Here is a 16,052-nt window from a genome sequence, read left to right on the forward strand (position 1 = left end):
TATTCCCTTTCTTGAATAGTCCAAATTTCATAAATGATGAAGTAGATGAAACCTATATTAATTAATTAAATTAATATACTAGCAATATATTTTATCCATGAAAGGATTTGGCTCAAAAATTGTCCTCCTTTAAAATCTTTAAAGACACTGGTCGAAAAATATATTTAAATATCACTGACAGCTTAAAACTATAAATTGGCACAAACATTACTACAAGATTACGTAGACTTTTCAAATTATTATTCCAACCCCTAAACAGACCCAAGTTTTATTTATTTATTTAATTAATTTTTTTCTTGACAGTATGTTGTTTGTAAATTTATAGTTATTTTTAGTACATGTTCTTTACTTTCAATGTTTGTGTCATCGATTTTTTTTTTTGTAAATTAAAAAAACTTGATGCGTCTACAAAACGTCATCACGCATTTTGCAAACGTCACCAACCAGGAAGTGAGCGGAAAGGAGGGACAGAAGAATCACAACAATCTCGTTACTACAGCTCTGACAGCTCTCTTTTGCCGCTGAAACACGTTGCCTTTTTGTTGACACCGAGAACGGACATGTCACGAAAACCCAAAGATGAATATTACCGGTTTTTTAATGTTAGCGACCCACGCACCCACGAGAAGGGACACACCGAGTACAAAGTGACAGCAAGGGTTGGTTTACACTCTTTATCTCTCGTTAGCTACAACAGAAAGCTACTGTATGTTACTATTCTTTATAACTCTGTTAAGCTAATTTACCTATGGTTTGCCTTCATGCTTTGCTTTTCTTACGTACGTTGTTTCATGTGACGTACAATTGTACTCTTTGGTCAGTTTTATCAATCAGAAGTAAGTGACTGCTTTATTATTCGTTTATGGCACAATGTAGCCGCATTTGTTATAAAAACAAAGGCTCTGCAGTTAGACAAATACACAAAGGGCCTTTTCTTTGAGCCACTGGTACACAGTGACCATTCGAGAGAAGCAAAGCGAACTTGTGATTCAGTTCATGAGTTTCAGCACCCCCATGATCACACAAATACCCCGTGGTCTACACAGGCATGCATATGAAATCTAATTGGATCATATCTTCATAGATTCAAGCCTTTAACACACTCCCTTGCACAACATACTTTCACAGAATAACTGAATTGCTCCATGACTTGTTAAAAATGTTTGAACTCTTGTCTGGAGGTAAATAATTGTGCATTGGACTACCCTTCTTACCTTTTGTATCCTCTTAATCTCTGTCAAGACAATATCCCCCATAATTTCAGCAGAGTATCCTTTGATTAAGGATGCACAAATGCAATATTGATGTCAGATATGGGGCCAAAACTACTGCATCAAATTGCTGGAAGGGTATTGATGAAAATGTGGCCAATCAATTCATTTCAACTCTTTGATTATATACAATGTAAATTATACAACACCTGATAAATCATTTTCCACCCTCTGTCTCTTTCCTATCCACTGTATTGTTGTTTTTGAATATTTGTATGTATGTATGTACTGTATGTATTGTACATTTGTTCACTCTGTGTTTTTTGTAAAGCGTCTTTGTGTATTTTGAAAAGCGCTATATAAAACCGATGCATTATTATTATTATTGTTATTATTATTATACACTGGAATTTTATTCCTGTTTAAGTTTTGAGTAATTTGTTGCTGCATTTAAAAGATTCTATTGAATTGTAATTTGTTTTATAAAGTTAGAAAGGTTCCAGTCACTTTCACTTGTATTAGATCTCTACTCTGTTTCGGCCAATACCAAAAAGCCCAGGTATCAGTATCAGGACTGTAAGAGTCAGATCGGTGCATCTCTACCTCTGTTATGTGCAAAGGTGCCAAAATACTGGTCTACCTCTTAATGTTAAACGTTTTGTTAATGAAACAATCTGCCCTCTCTCCTCTGTGGTGTGTAGTTTGTGTCCAAGCGTCATCCAGAAGATGTGAAGGAGGTTGTCGTGTGGAGGAGATTCTCAGAGCTGAAGAAGCTCCATGGAGAGTTGGCCTACACACACAGAAACCTGTTCAGGAAACAGGAGGAGTTTCCATCGTTTCCCCGCGCACAAGTCTTTGGTATAATGGTCGAAAATTGTAATACACTGTAGATGCACAAAATCCCTGCATGTTCACCAAGTACTAAGATCACTGACTTACTGTGATGTTTGCTGTGCTGCAGGGGCAAGATAAATAACAGATGTTGTTATTGTTTGTTGTTGTTTGTTGTGTTGTTGTTTTTATACTGCCAGAGATGGTAATTCAACTGTGATTCTATTTTCTAGGCTGTTTTTGTAGCTTTTCTATACAGTGTCTTTTAGTCATTCTAGGTAAGGATCTACTCCTTCCAGGTTGCCTGTTTTAAGCATTTTGTCACGGCTCTTGTGACATTTCCTGTCAGCCTATTTCATGATTTTCAGTGGTGAATGCTTTGGCAAAGAGTAACAGTGGTTCTTTACCCTCACTAATGACTTGAAGAAGTATTTACTAAACAACACTGTGAACTAGAGCCTGAAAAATGCCAGTCAGTTTGAATAACTAATCTAAAAGTCTCTTTACGTTAGAAAGGTGACCAGTCTGGCTTCCATTCCTACAGTTTATTTATGTTATTTAATGTCCTCACAGCCACATCCACATTGTCATTGATGTTATTGTTTGTTTTTGTTTCAGGAAGGTTTGATGAGGCTGTGATTGAAGAGAGGAGAAAGGCTACAGAGGTCATGCTTCTATTTACCACCAACATACCTGCACTCTACAACAGTCCTCAGCTCAAGGACTTCTTCAGAGTAAGACATGCTCACATACACAAATGCAGGAAGTGAAACAAAGCCCCGCTCTCTGCACACAGGAAAACATATGCCAGAACAAGAGTCCTGTTGTTACTGGACCCTTTCATTTCTCCCTTCACTTTCCCAGGGTGGTGAGGTCACAAGGCCACTGGATGCCACCCCTCTGTCCTCTGCCGGGGCTCTGCCTCCCCCTCTCATCCCCCTCCCCAAGCGAAGGGCTTCAGACTGTGAACCCGCAGAGGAGGAGGAGGGGAGGGAGGCTCCCACCTTACCCCAAGACCTGGGCAATAACCTGGACTTGGAAGTGGGAGAACCAGAAGTGGCGGCTGAGGCTTATACTGAGATGGGAGGCTCTCCGAAAGAAGAACAAGAGACACTCAGCGATACAGAGCTGGATGACAGAAGTATGGCAGGGACAAATAAAATCTGACATAAATTAAAAAATGTTGTCATTTTTAGTGTTTTTACCTTCTGGTTTATGTTTCTACCCCCAGTTCCGTCTCCTGACCCAAGTCCAGCCAGAAACCACCAATCACAAGAGTCCCAGGAAGAATTTGATTCACTGTTTGACTCAGTGACAGAAGAGCATGTCCCATCCCTGAAAGAGGAAGGTCCACCTCCTCTGACTGATAATGACTTGGCTGTCTTTGATCCCTGCTATAAACAAGGTGAAAATAAATGTGATTGGATTCACATAAAATAGTAACACTGCTCTCAGCCTTCCTGCTTTCTTCCTGACTGGACCTCCTTTAGTTGTACTCATGTGGTTCCAGTTTGTGAAATTGGGTCTATATAGGCTGAATGGCCCTGTGAATTTATGTTGGGCAGAGACTTGAACCCCTCTGTAGAGTATAACTGTCAGAAAATCAGCTATTACATGCAATTCCCCCTGAACTGATATACTTTCTTAGAGGTTGGTTAATAATTAAGTTGTGTTGTAAATAGTAAGCATTAACAGAGAAATCTGATAGTTGTTTTGAGTTGAGCATGTGGTAGCGTGGCCGAGCGGTCTAAGGCGCTGGATTAAGGCTCCAGTCTCTTCGGGGGCGTGGGTTCGAATCCCACCGCTGCCAAGAAGCTTTTCAACTCCTGCAAGCGTTTAACTGAAGCATGCTGTTTAATGTCAAATAACTAGCAAATTCATCTTCGTAAACAAGGTTCACCTTAGTGTATGTTATGTCTAAGTGGTGCTGCGACTGCCAGATATTGTTAATTCTGACAAATGTTTTCTTCACTTATTTATTAATAAATCTAGATATAATATGTAGAAATTGTTAAAGTTGTGTATGATCATTTTCTAGAGCCCAAAGTGACTTCTTGTTTTGTCCAAACAACAGCTTCAAAACCTTTTTTTTGTTAAACAAAGAACATAAACCATATTTTTTGCAATGTTACAAATGTGAAATCAAACATAATCTTACCGATGACAACCATTACCACAATCCTGCCACTGCACCTTATTGACCTATTTGTTTATCTTGTGTTTTTGTGTCCTTGTCCTATTCTTATTTTTGTTTTTGATTTTTCTACCTCATTTTTTCCCATTGTATCTTTTTTATTGTATTCAAATACCGGACTGCTATGACAACCTTATTTCCCCTCGGGGATGAATAAAGTAATCTATCTAACCTTTCAAAACTGTTGTAATTTTTCTAATTTATGTCAGTGTAAATCCCTTTTCCTGCTTTTTTTTCTCTATTTCAGATAAATCCAATTCTGCCTGTGATCATTCAGAGTTGTTCTCACTGCCGCCAACCAGTCTGGATGGAGGGGATGTGGGTTACTTAAACCAAGCTGCCACCGAGCTAACAGCTGCAATGGAGAGAGAGAAGGAGGGTGAATTTAGTTCAGCCATTCGTGCATACAGGACGGCGGTGGATATACTGATCACTGGAGTACAGGGTGAGAAGAAGGGTTGGGGGAAAAGGGGGGAGAAAGAAGGTTTACAAAATATTTATCAATCAAATGTCACTTGACAGATGAAAGAAAGTGTTCAGTGGCACTACATTTTTAAACATCACTGTAGCACTTTTTGTGTTGCCCCTATTTTGTTCAATCTTGCATGTGAGCCCAATTCACCCATTCCAATATGGCATTTTACCTGAATGCACTCAGTCATGTCCATCCCTGCATGAAGCATGAGCCAGCTTTGTTGCTATAGTGACAGACCATGGACTCATTTGCAAAAACTGCAAATTGTGTGTCCATGCTCCATGTGCAAATAAGCTAGTGCATCAGCACAAATTATACTGTGCATTTAACTATAATATGTTGTTTACTCTGCACTACATATTCAGATGTGCTGCTCACAAATGTACTGTGCACAGCTGATGCACACACACGCAGGCAAATGGACACTGCACAGCCGAGTCTGTGTGGCATATGACCTCATCGCAAAATAAACACTGCTATTTTTTACTGTCCTGCTTTAGCGAAAGTAAACTGTGCTGCCTTGCCAGAAATCTGTTGTGTCACTAATGGATGACTTATTTGCTCACTCGTCTGAAGAGCTCTGTCTGTCAATGCTCGTATAGGTAGCGTGGCCGAGCGGTCTAAGGCGCTGGATTAAGGCTCCAGTCTCTTCGGGGGCGTGGGTTCGAATCCCACCGCTGCCAAGAAGCTTTTCAATTCCTGCAAGCATTTAACTGAAGCATGTTTAATGTCAAATAACTAGGAAGTTCATCTTCGTAAACAAAGCTCACCTTAGTGTACGTTATGTCTAAGTGGGGCTGCAACTACCAGTTATTGTTAATTCTGACAAATCTTGACTTATTTATTAATAAATCTAGATATAATATGTAGAAATTGTTAAAGTTGTGTATGATCATTTTCTAGAGCCCAAAGTGACTTCTTGTTTTGTCCAAACAACAGCTTCAAATCCTTTTTTTTGTTAAAAAAAAAATTGAACATAAACCATATTTTTTGCAGTTACAAATGTGAAATCAAACACAATCTTACAATTGGCTTACCGATGACAACCATTACCACAATCCTGCCACTGCACCTTATTGACCTATTTATTTATCTTGTGTTTTTGGGTCCTTGTCCTATTCTTATTTTAGTTTTTGATTTTTCTACCTCATTTTTTCCCCATTGTATCTTTTTTATTGTATTCAAAAAGTTTTTCAGCTCTGTCGTGCCCCCTCAAGGGCTGGATTAAACAAAACTTTCACTTTGCATAGTTGAGTCTCAATTTGCATTTGTAGATGCGTCAATGAACTGTGTTTACCGACAACGTGTTCCAAAGTGTTCCTGGGTCCTTCGTACAATCATTTCAGTTTTTAATGCAGTGCTGGATCAGAGATCACAATGGACATCAGCTTTTATTGACTACCTTAGTCTAGCACAGTAAGGGGTCATATAGTTTGAGTGATTCAGGCACAATATCCTGGCAACTAGTGCAGCTAAAAACAAATGTCAAAAATAATAATATTTTTTATCCATTATTATAAAAGTACTTAATAATCATGGATTGAGTACATATAATTGACTAACAGGGTAATTTACTTTACTTTACTTTTATTTTAAATATACAATTTTGTATGGGATGTACTGTATCTAAATTAACTTCACAGACCAACACAAGTATGTGTGTTATCTGCTGCTGTGCTAACATGTGACCCATCCTCTGATGGATTATCTACGGGTACTTTGTGCCTTCCCAGTTACCTCAACCAGATCTATTCTTGGCTGGGAGACATTGACCCACCTTCCCCCATGTTGTCTCACAGTAATGTGAGCTCTGTTATGAGGTAGCGTGGCCGAGCGGTCTAAGGCGCTGGATTAAGGCTCCAGTCTCTTCGGGGGCGTGGGTTCGAATCCCACCGCTGCCAAATGCCATTTTTCATGTATAAGTAGATACTTTATTCATCCCAAAGGAAATTCAGGTATCCAGTGGCTTAAACAGAACAGAAAAAAACACATAACAATATTTAAAGTCAAACACAGAAAATAAAATACAGTAAAACGCTGAAGTAGCTATATAAGATATGATATGAATGTACAATATAAGATGGGAATACATTATCTATAATAATATAATAATTTTCAGCTCAAAAGCTGTTTAAATTGTTAATTAAAGTCGTTGTATTAGCCTCACATGAAGGGAATCTTTTCTTTGTGTCCTCCACAGCAGCAGCACCAGGGACCATAATGCCATTACCAGATAATTATAATGAGAATAATAATCTTTGTCTTCCTGTTTTGTGTCCGTCTGTTTGTCCAGGAGACCCAGATCCAATGCGCAGGGAGTCAGTGATGAGAAGGACAGCCCAGTATCTGAAGCACACGGAGATGTTGGTTGACAGGCACTCCTCGCCCACACACTCTCACACACCTACACACACACATACACAGCACCCTTAGACGCACACCTTATATACACTGTTCACACGCATGAAGACAGATCAAAGACAAAGAAGCTCAGGGTTGTGACACACAAACACACATACACGTCGCACACACACACAATTTTTTTCTCTAATTATATAGGTAAACCTACACAAATGTACAATTACATACATTATGTTGACTGTATACACACACATACAGTTAGAGAACATACTCATTTGGACCAGCACACACACACACACACACACACACACACACACTCCTGGCGCACACACTACTCTGCAGACTGCTACTTAAGCTGCCTTTGTGTAGTATCTGTGATTTACTAAATCTAAATCTAAAGTAACTGTCAATTTCCTGCATTAACTGTCAACTTAACGGTTAATGGTCCTGGATTCTTACCTTCATTTTTATAATGTCATCTTGTCAAATATGGTAATGTGTGTGTATATCAGTAATTTGCATTTTGCACAAACAATAATTTTGTTAATAAATTTGATTTTAATTTAAGTCGATGAGATATCTGTTTCTTGGTCAGAAGTGCAGAAGCAGCAGGTTGTGTGTTTGTTATTTAAGACTGTAACTGCATCTCTTGGATTTTCATCAGATGGTCACAGGTGTCACAAGGCCAGGTTATTTTAGTTGGTCTTACCTCTTATGAAGTCAAAATCACTCAGTCAGCATCAACAATAAATGCACATGATCACAAACAGCTAGAAACTTCCATTTTGAGGCGTTTGGCTGTTTTTCAGTGACAAAAATGGACTGATTTGAAGCTAACTATTCTGCATAGCATGATAATGTATATGCACTGATACAGTCAGTATAATTTATTATTATTATTATTATTATTATTTTTAGTTTAAATTCAGCTTATACAGAGTGTTATACAGTGTACAATTTCCTTTGCTTATTCCAGAAAAAAGACAAAATATAAAGAACAAGCAAACTTTTATACAATAATAAAAACATATACATAACAATCCATGTGTAGCAGGGAACCAGATGAATGACAATAAGAATGACAATAAAAACCTAAAACCTGTTCTTTATGGGTTAATAAACTCAACCGATCCTTCCAGCATTTTTCAAATATGTCACTCTTGAGTCTCAAGGTGAAAGTTAAAAAGATCCCATGCATCACATTAAACCAATCAGCTCTTTGTGCAAACACTTTATCGTAATTTATTTTTCGAAAAGCCAAGAAGTTGAGGAGCCATCTTACCCAGGTACAACACCAGAAAACAAAAGTCTGTCTTAATTTTTAAAACTGTTTCAGTAGAATTTTTAATAATTTCAGCATTTCAATCTGTGAGACTTTGTCTGGAAAAATGTAAACATAGTCTCTTCTGGTTTGTGTACCATAAATCGTTTTGTCTGACTTTGTGGGGAATCAGGCCTGGTGACACAAGTGAGAATAAGCATTAAGAATATGTATATAGAAATAGATCTTCTGGCTGATGGTCTTGTTTGCTTCTGTAGGTCACATCAAAGCATTAGCATTATATTAGGAGTGTTTCATAACCAGCTAATAACTATTTGGTTTTGCTTTAATTACACAGTGGCTGCCCCTCAGAATCAAAGCATTTTTATTTCAGGTTTGAAGGTTTGCAGTAGCAAAGCTTTACCTCTGAGCGGCACTGTTGGCTCTTAGATCATATCAATTACACATCTCTACTGCTGAAGCTCCTCATTCCGTCTTGTCCACCTACAAATCAGCTTAATCTCTCATTTATTTTTCTCAGTTGAGCTATTTTGACAGCAAAGCAGCAGTTTAGCTCAGTACTTACTAAAGTAAAGTGTTGGGCTGTTGAGGAAACTACAACATACACTGTGGATGAACTCTGCCTACAGCTACAGTAACACCTGCAACTCATTTTGGGTTTTTTTCTAATGTTGCCTAGGTCTATACTCTATGCACTAAAGCAAGTACTCAATGAAAGCCCTCCAGTGCTGCAAAATGACAGTTAAAGACGTAATGTACATATAACTCATCACCCACTTAAATCTCGTCCAAACACTGTATATATATATATAAATATTAGAACATACTGTGCCAATAGACACATATTTTATGCATCTTATTAAGTATTTACCTAGAGGGAAAACAGAGTTATTACTTCTGCAGTTTCAATGTGCACATTTCTAATAATTTCTTCCAGAATCAGACCAACCTTCTTTGCCAGGTTAAGTTTTGGTATTTTTCACTGTCTAAACAAAAGAGGTGAGGGGTTGATTTTGAGAAGAGAGAAGTAGGATGCCAAAGAGAGGGAAAAGAGGAAAGAGATCAGCGCCATACAGCAGAATCCCTTCTCTGGAGAGGAGAAAGGGATGGAGGGAGGACTGGAAGGACAAACAGATGGAGAGGCGACAAAAATGGGAGGCCAGCGAGAGGAAAAGGCTACCCTTTCTCTCACCAGATGAGAAAAAGAGGGGTTGTGGGGAGCGAGAGATAACAGAGAGGACGGAGGAGAGGAAAAAAAGGAGGGACGTGATTAGAGGATAAGCAGAGATCATCCCTCTATTGTTAAAGGGATGGAAAAACTGACCCTCCCTCTTCCTCTATTTTCATCCTCCCGTACCTCTTTTTTTGCTTTGTTTTGAGCATTGTGGGGAGCTTGAAGAGGATGGAGGGATGGCAGAGAAAGCGAGAGATAACATTGCTCCATCCTGTTATATATCCCTCTTTTCCTCTCATCTCTCCACCTCTCTGCCTTTCTGTCCATCTCTCCCTCTTTCTAGTGCTGCACCTGTGAAATGCAGAGGATGGGAGATAGAGAGGAAGATGGAGAGACAAAGAGGTGGATGGAGGGAGGGAGGGATGAAATCAGAGGGGGGGTAGAGCCTCACAACATTAGCATGCTGAGAGTGTCAGCACTCTCCTCTTTTTCTCTCCCTCCATCCCCATCCCTCTTTCCATCCCTCCCTCTGTCTCTTTCTCCTCACTGGTCACTGCAATTATACCATCAAAACACTCCAGCCTGAGAGCATAATAGCTTCCCCCTGTGTGTGTGTATGAGAGCGCGCAAATGTGTGTGTGTTGTCATGAGAGATCAAAAGAAAGAGATGTATGTGTGTGTATTTGTGCATAATTTAGTGCCATGCATGGTGCATTACATGTGTATGTATGTCATAAAGGGCAGCTGTTGGTGTGTGAGTGTATATGCCAAAAACTGGATTTGCAGCATGTGTGGGTGCACACAAGAGTGTGTGTGTAAGTATCTATTGAGTCCTACCAGCTAGAAAAACTGCTTCTCCAACCTCTGACCAAACACACTCTTAAACGCACGCTAAGAGACCCACTTTACATGCGTGTGTCTAGTGAGTTTCTATTTACACACTCACTCACACACTAATGGATGCACACAGGCATACAGTCATGGCTTTGAGACACAAACCGTTATGACCTACATGCCCAGTGGGTCATCATTAAGCCAAATAGCACACTCTGACACCTTCGGCTGTCCACACACATACACTCTCTCTCTCTCTCTCTCTCTCTCACTCTCTCCCTGTTTTTGTTTTTGTTCCCTCAACTTCCTCTATCCCTCTCCCCTTCCGCCCTCCGTCTCTTCCTTTTTCTCTCGTTCTCTAACACACACACACACACACTACTCACGCACACACATACAATCCCCCCTCTATGAGCTTGTTATCCCTCTCTGTCCGTTCGTTTCTCTCTGTCACCTTGCCCTGAGCTATTTGAGTACACTTCTGTCTCTCTCTCGCACTCCCATCTCTCTCACACACACATAAACACACTCATTCTCTTTCTGCCTGCCTGCCTGCCTGCCTGCCTGCCTGTCTGTCTGTCTGTCTGTCTGTCTGTCTGTCTGTCTGTCTCACCCACATGTTCTGTTCCAACCCGGCTTTCTGTTTCTGTTACTGTCAGTCTTGACATATGTTGTCTGTCTCTCAGTGTCTGGTTCTCTTTATCTCGAAGAAGGGCCTCATACAGTTTGAAAATGAAAGGTGCAATACACCAATTTTACATTTAAAGTTGAGTTTGCACAACTCAAGGAGTACTACACGAGCTATGAAAACTGTTGTATTGGGTCAGCTGTGACTCTTGAGGGAGCTTTCCAAAGTTTGTAAAAAAAAAAAAAATCCTGATGATGCCACAGTGATGTCATTAGGGTTTATTTTGGCTAGGACTTGAGACAAAAAAACTGAGAGGTGCAACTTGAAATAATAAGACATTTAGGTAGCAAGAAGGGTGTATAAAAGATGCTATTGAGTTGCATTGATTCATGGGAAATGTAGGATCCAACGTTTTTGGAGCTTGACCCAAACCAGTAACTTAAAGTCAGGATATGTCAGCCTCTGCTGCTTTGATTTTGATCAAACAAATCAAAATGGCCATATACACATAGTACAGTAATCACAGTGGACCACAAAGAAAAATACATCACAACGTCCTAACAGGACTCAACTTAGTACATGCCACTTAATCTTGCTTATTCTTGTGTTATTTCTTGACTTCATCCTTGCTTGTGTTGTATGATCTCTCAAATGTATGTCACTTTTGATAAAAACATCTGCTAAATGATATTGTAGATTTGAGATTGTAGAATGAGTAGTGCAGTTGGTTTAAAGTTGCATTAATTAATCATCAAACAAGCTGTAACATAACGTGACCGTTACAGTTACAGAACTACTTGATTAGGAAAAGAGGTCACGATCATGTAACAAAACTATCTTTCGAGTTAAAAGACCTCATCAGTGACTTTTTGCTGAACACAAACACTAGTGTCCTTGGTGACAGTCCAGTGATTGTTTGATCAATCCATCCACTCCAACTTATTCCTTCTGTGACCTTTTTTGCCCTATAAACCAACTCATGTTTTATTTGCTCCGGCATGTACATCTGGTCACTCTCCTATTCAGACAGATTTCCAGCCAATGTAGACCCTGCTGGGTTAATCACAGCTGTTTATCTCAAATAAGGCGGGCTTGGTAGGATGACTGGCGTCCGGCACAACTCACAAAACTCAGATCAAACTGTCAAACGAGGCAGCACTGCACTGTAAAACCTCACAAGTTAGTTCAACTTAAACTGTCAAAGGAAACCGATTGCCTTGAACCATTTAAGTTTAGTAACTTAAATAAATCAAGTAAACACTTTTATTTTATGTAAGTAAAGATAACTCATACGTCTAGAGTTATTGTGACGTGTTTATTATGAGTTAGCAGTACTGTGTGCATTAATACCACAATGTGAACTGGCAGGGTCATTATTGTTTTGGCACCTATTTAAAGCTACTACAGTGTTAGAGAAATACAAAAGAAAGTAATTTAAGTGAAAACGTGTTTAATAAGCTTATATTGATTCATGTGCCAATGTTCTGTGATTAACTTTAAATCTTAACACTGTCATAATTCAAATGATGTCACAGTAATTATTAGTTTTAATTGGGCATTGCAAAATCAACAGAAATAACATAAAAGACATACCCATAAAAACTAATTACAGAATTTTATATATAAAAATGATATAGCTACACTTAAATTAGTCACTTGAACACACTGGAATAAATGACTTGTACTTGTTGTTGATGTTCCATATTTTAGCAGCACTCAAAACAAAAGAGTTATTACATCAGTTATTAATTTCTAAGTTCAGTTAATTCAGGTAAATGAGTAACCCCAGTGATGTTTTTAGATGTAAGTTCTGTCTACTTAACTCTTTTAGTAAGATGTACTGTTAGGTTTTACAGTGTGATCAATTATGAATCAAGATTCTATTACTGCATTCCCTATTTCTAATCTCATGTTTTTAGAAACACATTTTTATTTATTGTTTAGTTGTTATTTGAGAAAGTTTGTGACCAGGTTGCCATGTATTTCCAGTTGTGTTGCTGTTATTGGTTGAGATCTATTCAGAGGCATTTTTGGTCTGTGCTCGTTGATAACGCCCCTTGGATATAAAATTAACTGAGAGGTTCCAGACTAATACGCATTTGCGAATTAGATTTTAACCTTTGCTTCCATCATAATTACTACTGCCACTAACAACAAATGTAAATATGGTTTGTAATAAGCTGCTTGCACAGATGACCATCACTGCTGTTTTTTGGGTGAGAGTGGTCTGTATAAAGCTGTTATAGCTAATGTGTTAGAAAGCCTATTTAAACATCTAGAGCTGAGCGGAGCTACAGAACTGTGGGTTCGTCACTGTGAGCAGCATTACACATAGTCGTTGACCCATTGTTAATAAAAATATATTGATTAATGCAGCTTTAGGTCTCACATAATCCCTCTCTTTATGGTTATGGGTTCCTACTTGTTTTTCTTTCCCTCTTTATTACAACCCCCTTCCTCTCCGTATTTCTGCTTCTCTCTGTTCCCTGCTTTTTCTGTCCTCCCTCTCACTCCCTCTTTCTCCCCCATCACTCTCTCCCTGTAAGTAAATCAATGAACATACACTTTATGCCATCTATTGATCCTTTCATATCTATCTGTCCTCACCCCCTCCTGTTCTTGCGCTCTCTATTTCTCTCAGTTTTTCACTCAACCACTCCCCCCATCCTTTTCCCTCACCCCTCTCTGTCTCCCCTTTGAATTTATAATCTCTTTTCCCCTTTCTCTCTCTCTCTGTCAGTCCCTTTCTCTTTATATCTCTCGCTCTGGGACGTCCTATTTATATGGCTGGCACCTTCATGCTTGTACTGAAGTGTGTGTATGAGTGAGAGAGAGTGTTTGATGTTGGTCTAAGTGGTTAACATAATATGAGCCCTGAGAGAGATGACGTTCCCGCACTCTCACACACACACACACACACACACACACACACACACACACACACACACACACAGTTTTAGGCTTTTTGGTAGGCTTTTCTGTGAACAATTTGTGCTTTTTAGTATTCTCCAGCTTGTGCGGCAGATCCATGTATTATCTATCAATTGCATTCTCCCACTCTGCCACTCTGTCCAATACACACACATACACAAACACCTTTGTGGCTCGACCGCCTTCCTAGAATGACATTATCTTTTGTTATTTATTATTGCAGATGGAGCCATCATTTCATGACCTCGCTGTCTCTCGCCCTCCTCCCTCAGAATGTGTTTTTATTTATTCAGACCTCTCTCACTTTCTCTCTTTCCTACCCTCTCCTCCTGCCTGCATGTTTATGGTTATTCAGACACATCTCCCTCGTTTTTTTCTCCGTCTCTCCCCCCTTTCTCTCCCTCTGTACCCGTGTGTCCAGCTTTTGTTACCAGCCTCGTTTCCATAACAACTGCGACCTTTCAGTCAGTGCCTAACCATTTTTAATCAGAAGTAGAGAAAGACAGAAATGAGATGAGACAGAGAGAGGGGGGAGTGAAATTGGAAGGAGAAGGTTACTCAGGTGATGCATTTGATGGATGACAAAAAAAAAACAATTGTCAAAAAGAGATAGTAAGAGGATCTGAACAAAGTTAGGATTGAAAATTGGCCCTGGTCTCCTGGTGAGACTGGCTCAGATGGGAAACATTCCCAGCAACAGGTAACAAAATGCTGCTCAAGGTCAAGAATCTGCTAATTTTTTCCACAAAACTAAATTTCTCTTTATGATTAAAGGACAAGGTTGAGGTAAAACACTGCAGACAGCCAAAATATGACTTTGTTTGAAGTATGTGCAACTGGCTGAATGACGAACAAAGCATTTTTCCTCTCTTGTGCCAAAATTAATTTACTTTCACAATTGTAAAATTATGGTTTACATTAAGTCAGCAAGGGCTGTGTGCTATTTTAGTTGTGTTAAAGTCATAAAAAGCTCATTTGATTTGATGGAAGATCATACACAAAACAATTTTTGTAATTGTAAATTTCACTGAATTTCTAATTTCCATCACTTTTAACTGATCTAAAGTATTACTTTTTGTTTACATATAGGATATTTTATAATGAAATTAGGCCTGCAGTAATTATATTAGATATGACTAATTCTAAGTTTTCTTTGTTTATACCAGTGATTCTCAAAATGTGATTCAGGATCTGTGATTCAGGATGTGTGTGTGTGTGTGTGTGTGTGTGTGTGAGAGAGAGAGAGTGTTGTGAAATGCACTTCAAATTAGCCTCTTCTCTTGATTTGCCTTTTGTTTAGGTACAGTGTTGCAGCCAATTGAAATGATGTTAATGACATTTTTACAGGTATAATATGCTGATGGAGCAAATATTTTAATCCCTGTCCAATACTGTATCTTTCTAATACATTTCTCACGTTGTTCTTTTTACATAATGACTATAAGAATTAATAAATAAATAAAATTAGGTTATGTCCCATTATTATTATAGGGTGTCCTCGGTATATATTCTATTTTACAAGTGGACCTTAGGTGAAGAAAGATTGAGAACCTCTGATTTATACTGTACTGAGCTAAAATTGTCAATAAATAACATTAAAAAACTGTGCGAAAATACAGTTTCGGTGTTGGTTTCTGTGCTTGGTTTGAGATAAGACTGTTAATGACTGACCTGACATGCAAGGGTAAATATAACCTTTACAGTACTCTAGGTGAGAATATGCGGCTAAAAATCTGTCACTATATTGTAAGGTAGACTTAACATCTGTGGGTGTGTCTGCCTTGCTGTCGGTAACAAACTGTTGCTATCATGAAGGATCAAAAAGGTACACTGAAAAAAATCGGAGTGACATTTACTTAAAAAAAAAGCTAGGCAAGTTTTTCCACACATAACATGTTTGTAATCTTTACTCAGGCTGTTTCTAAGTAATATTTATTCAATAGAACCACTTCTTTTTTTAAAAATGGAAATACACAAGTAAATTGCAGATTCACTGATGTCCCTTAATTACATTTTACTTGGAAATATCAACTAATTAAGCCAATGATCTGGTTTAGTGAATATTACTTGGAACGAATGATTCAATTTACATACAAAACTGAGGACACATAATAACAAACAATCACAAAGT

The 16,052-nt window shown here is 38.6% G+C and overlaps 1 protein-coding gene and 3 non-coding genes across 5 annotated transcripts; all 4 read left to right on the forward strand.

The window, feature by feature from the left end:
• Positions 1-451: 451 nt before the first annotated feature.
• Positions 452-7,656, forward strand: snx15 (sorting nexin 15). 2 transcript variants are annotated; one of them, XM_059354175.1, is made up of 8 exons: positions 452-659; positions 1,913-2,069; positions 2,661-2,776; positions 2,907-2,979; positions 3,025-3,183; positions 3,274-3,447; positions 4,484-4,681; positions 7,005-7,656. In XM_059354175.1, the coding sequence occupies exons 1-8, from the start codon at positions 561-563 to the stop codon at positions 7,142-7,144; spliced, it is 1,116 nt and encodes a 371-aa protein (XP_059210158.1). In that variant the 5' UTR covers positions 452-560; the 3' UTR covers positions 7,145-7,656. The 2 variants fall into 2 exon arrangements, with proteins under 2 accessions (XP_059210158.1, XP_059210157.1); XM_059354174.1 differs by having other exon boundaries at positions 2,907-3,183; positions 7,005-7,655.
• Positions 3,771-3,852, forward strand: trnal-aag (transfer RNA leucine (anticodon AAG)). The gene has a single exon. It is a non-coding gene; the product is annotated as a tRNA-Leu (tRNA).
• Positions 5,313-5,394, forward strand: trnal-aag (transfer RNA leucine (anticodon AAG)). Its single transcript has one exon. It is a non-coding gene; the product is annotated as a tRNA-Leu (tRNA).
• On the forward strand, positions 6,531-6,612 carry trnal-aag (transfer RNA leucine (anticodon AAG)). Its single transcript has one exon. It is a non-coding gene; the product is annotated as a tRNA-Leu (tRNA).
• Positions 7,657-16,052: the final 8,396 nt, after the last annotated feature.

Source organism: Centropristis striata, chromosome 17, assembly GCF_030273125.1.
Source record: "Centropristis striata isolate RG_2023a ecotype Rhode Island chromosome 17, C.striata_1.0, whole genome shotgun sequence".
NCBI lineage: Eukaryota > Metazoa > Chordata > Actinopteri > Perciformes > Serranidae > Centropristis > Centropristis striata.

Bases quoted from the DNA above. Each gene is read 5' to 3' on its own strand.
- snx15 (XM_059354174.1), top strand. From the start codon at position 561: ATGTCACGAAAACCCAAAGATGAATATTACCGGTTTTTTAATGTTAGC. The intron at 2,777-2,906 runs GTAAGACATGCT...TCACTTTCCCAG, and splicing joins AGCTCAAGGACTTCTTCAGA to GGTGGTGAGGTCACAAGGCC. The intron at 4,682-7,004 runs GTGAGAAGAAGG...CTGTTTGTCCAG, and splicing joins ACTGATCACTGGAGTACAGG to GAGACCCAGATCCAATGCGC.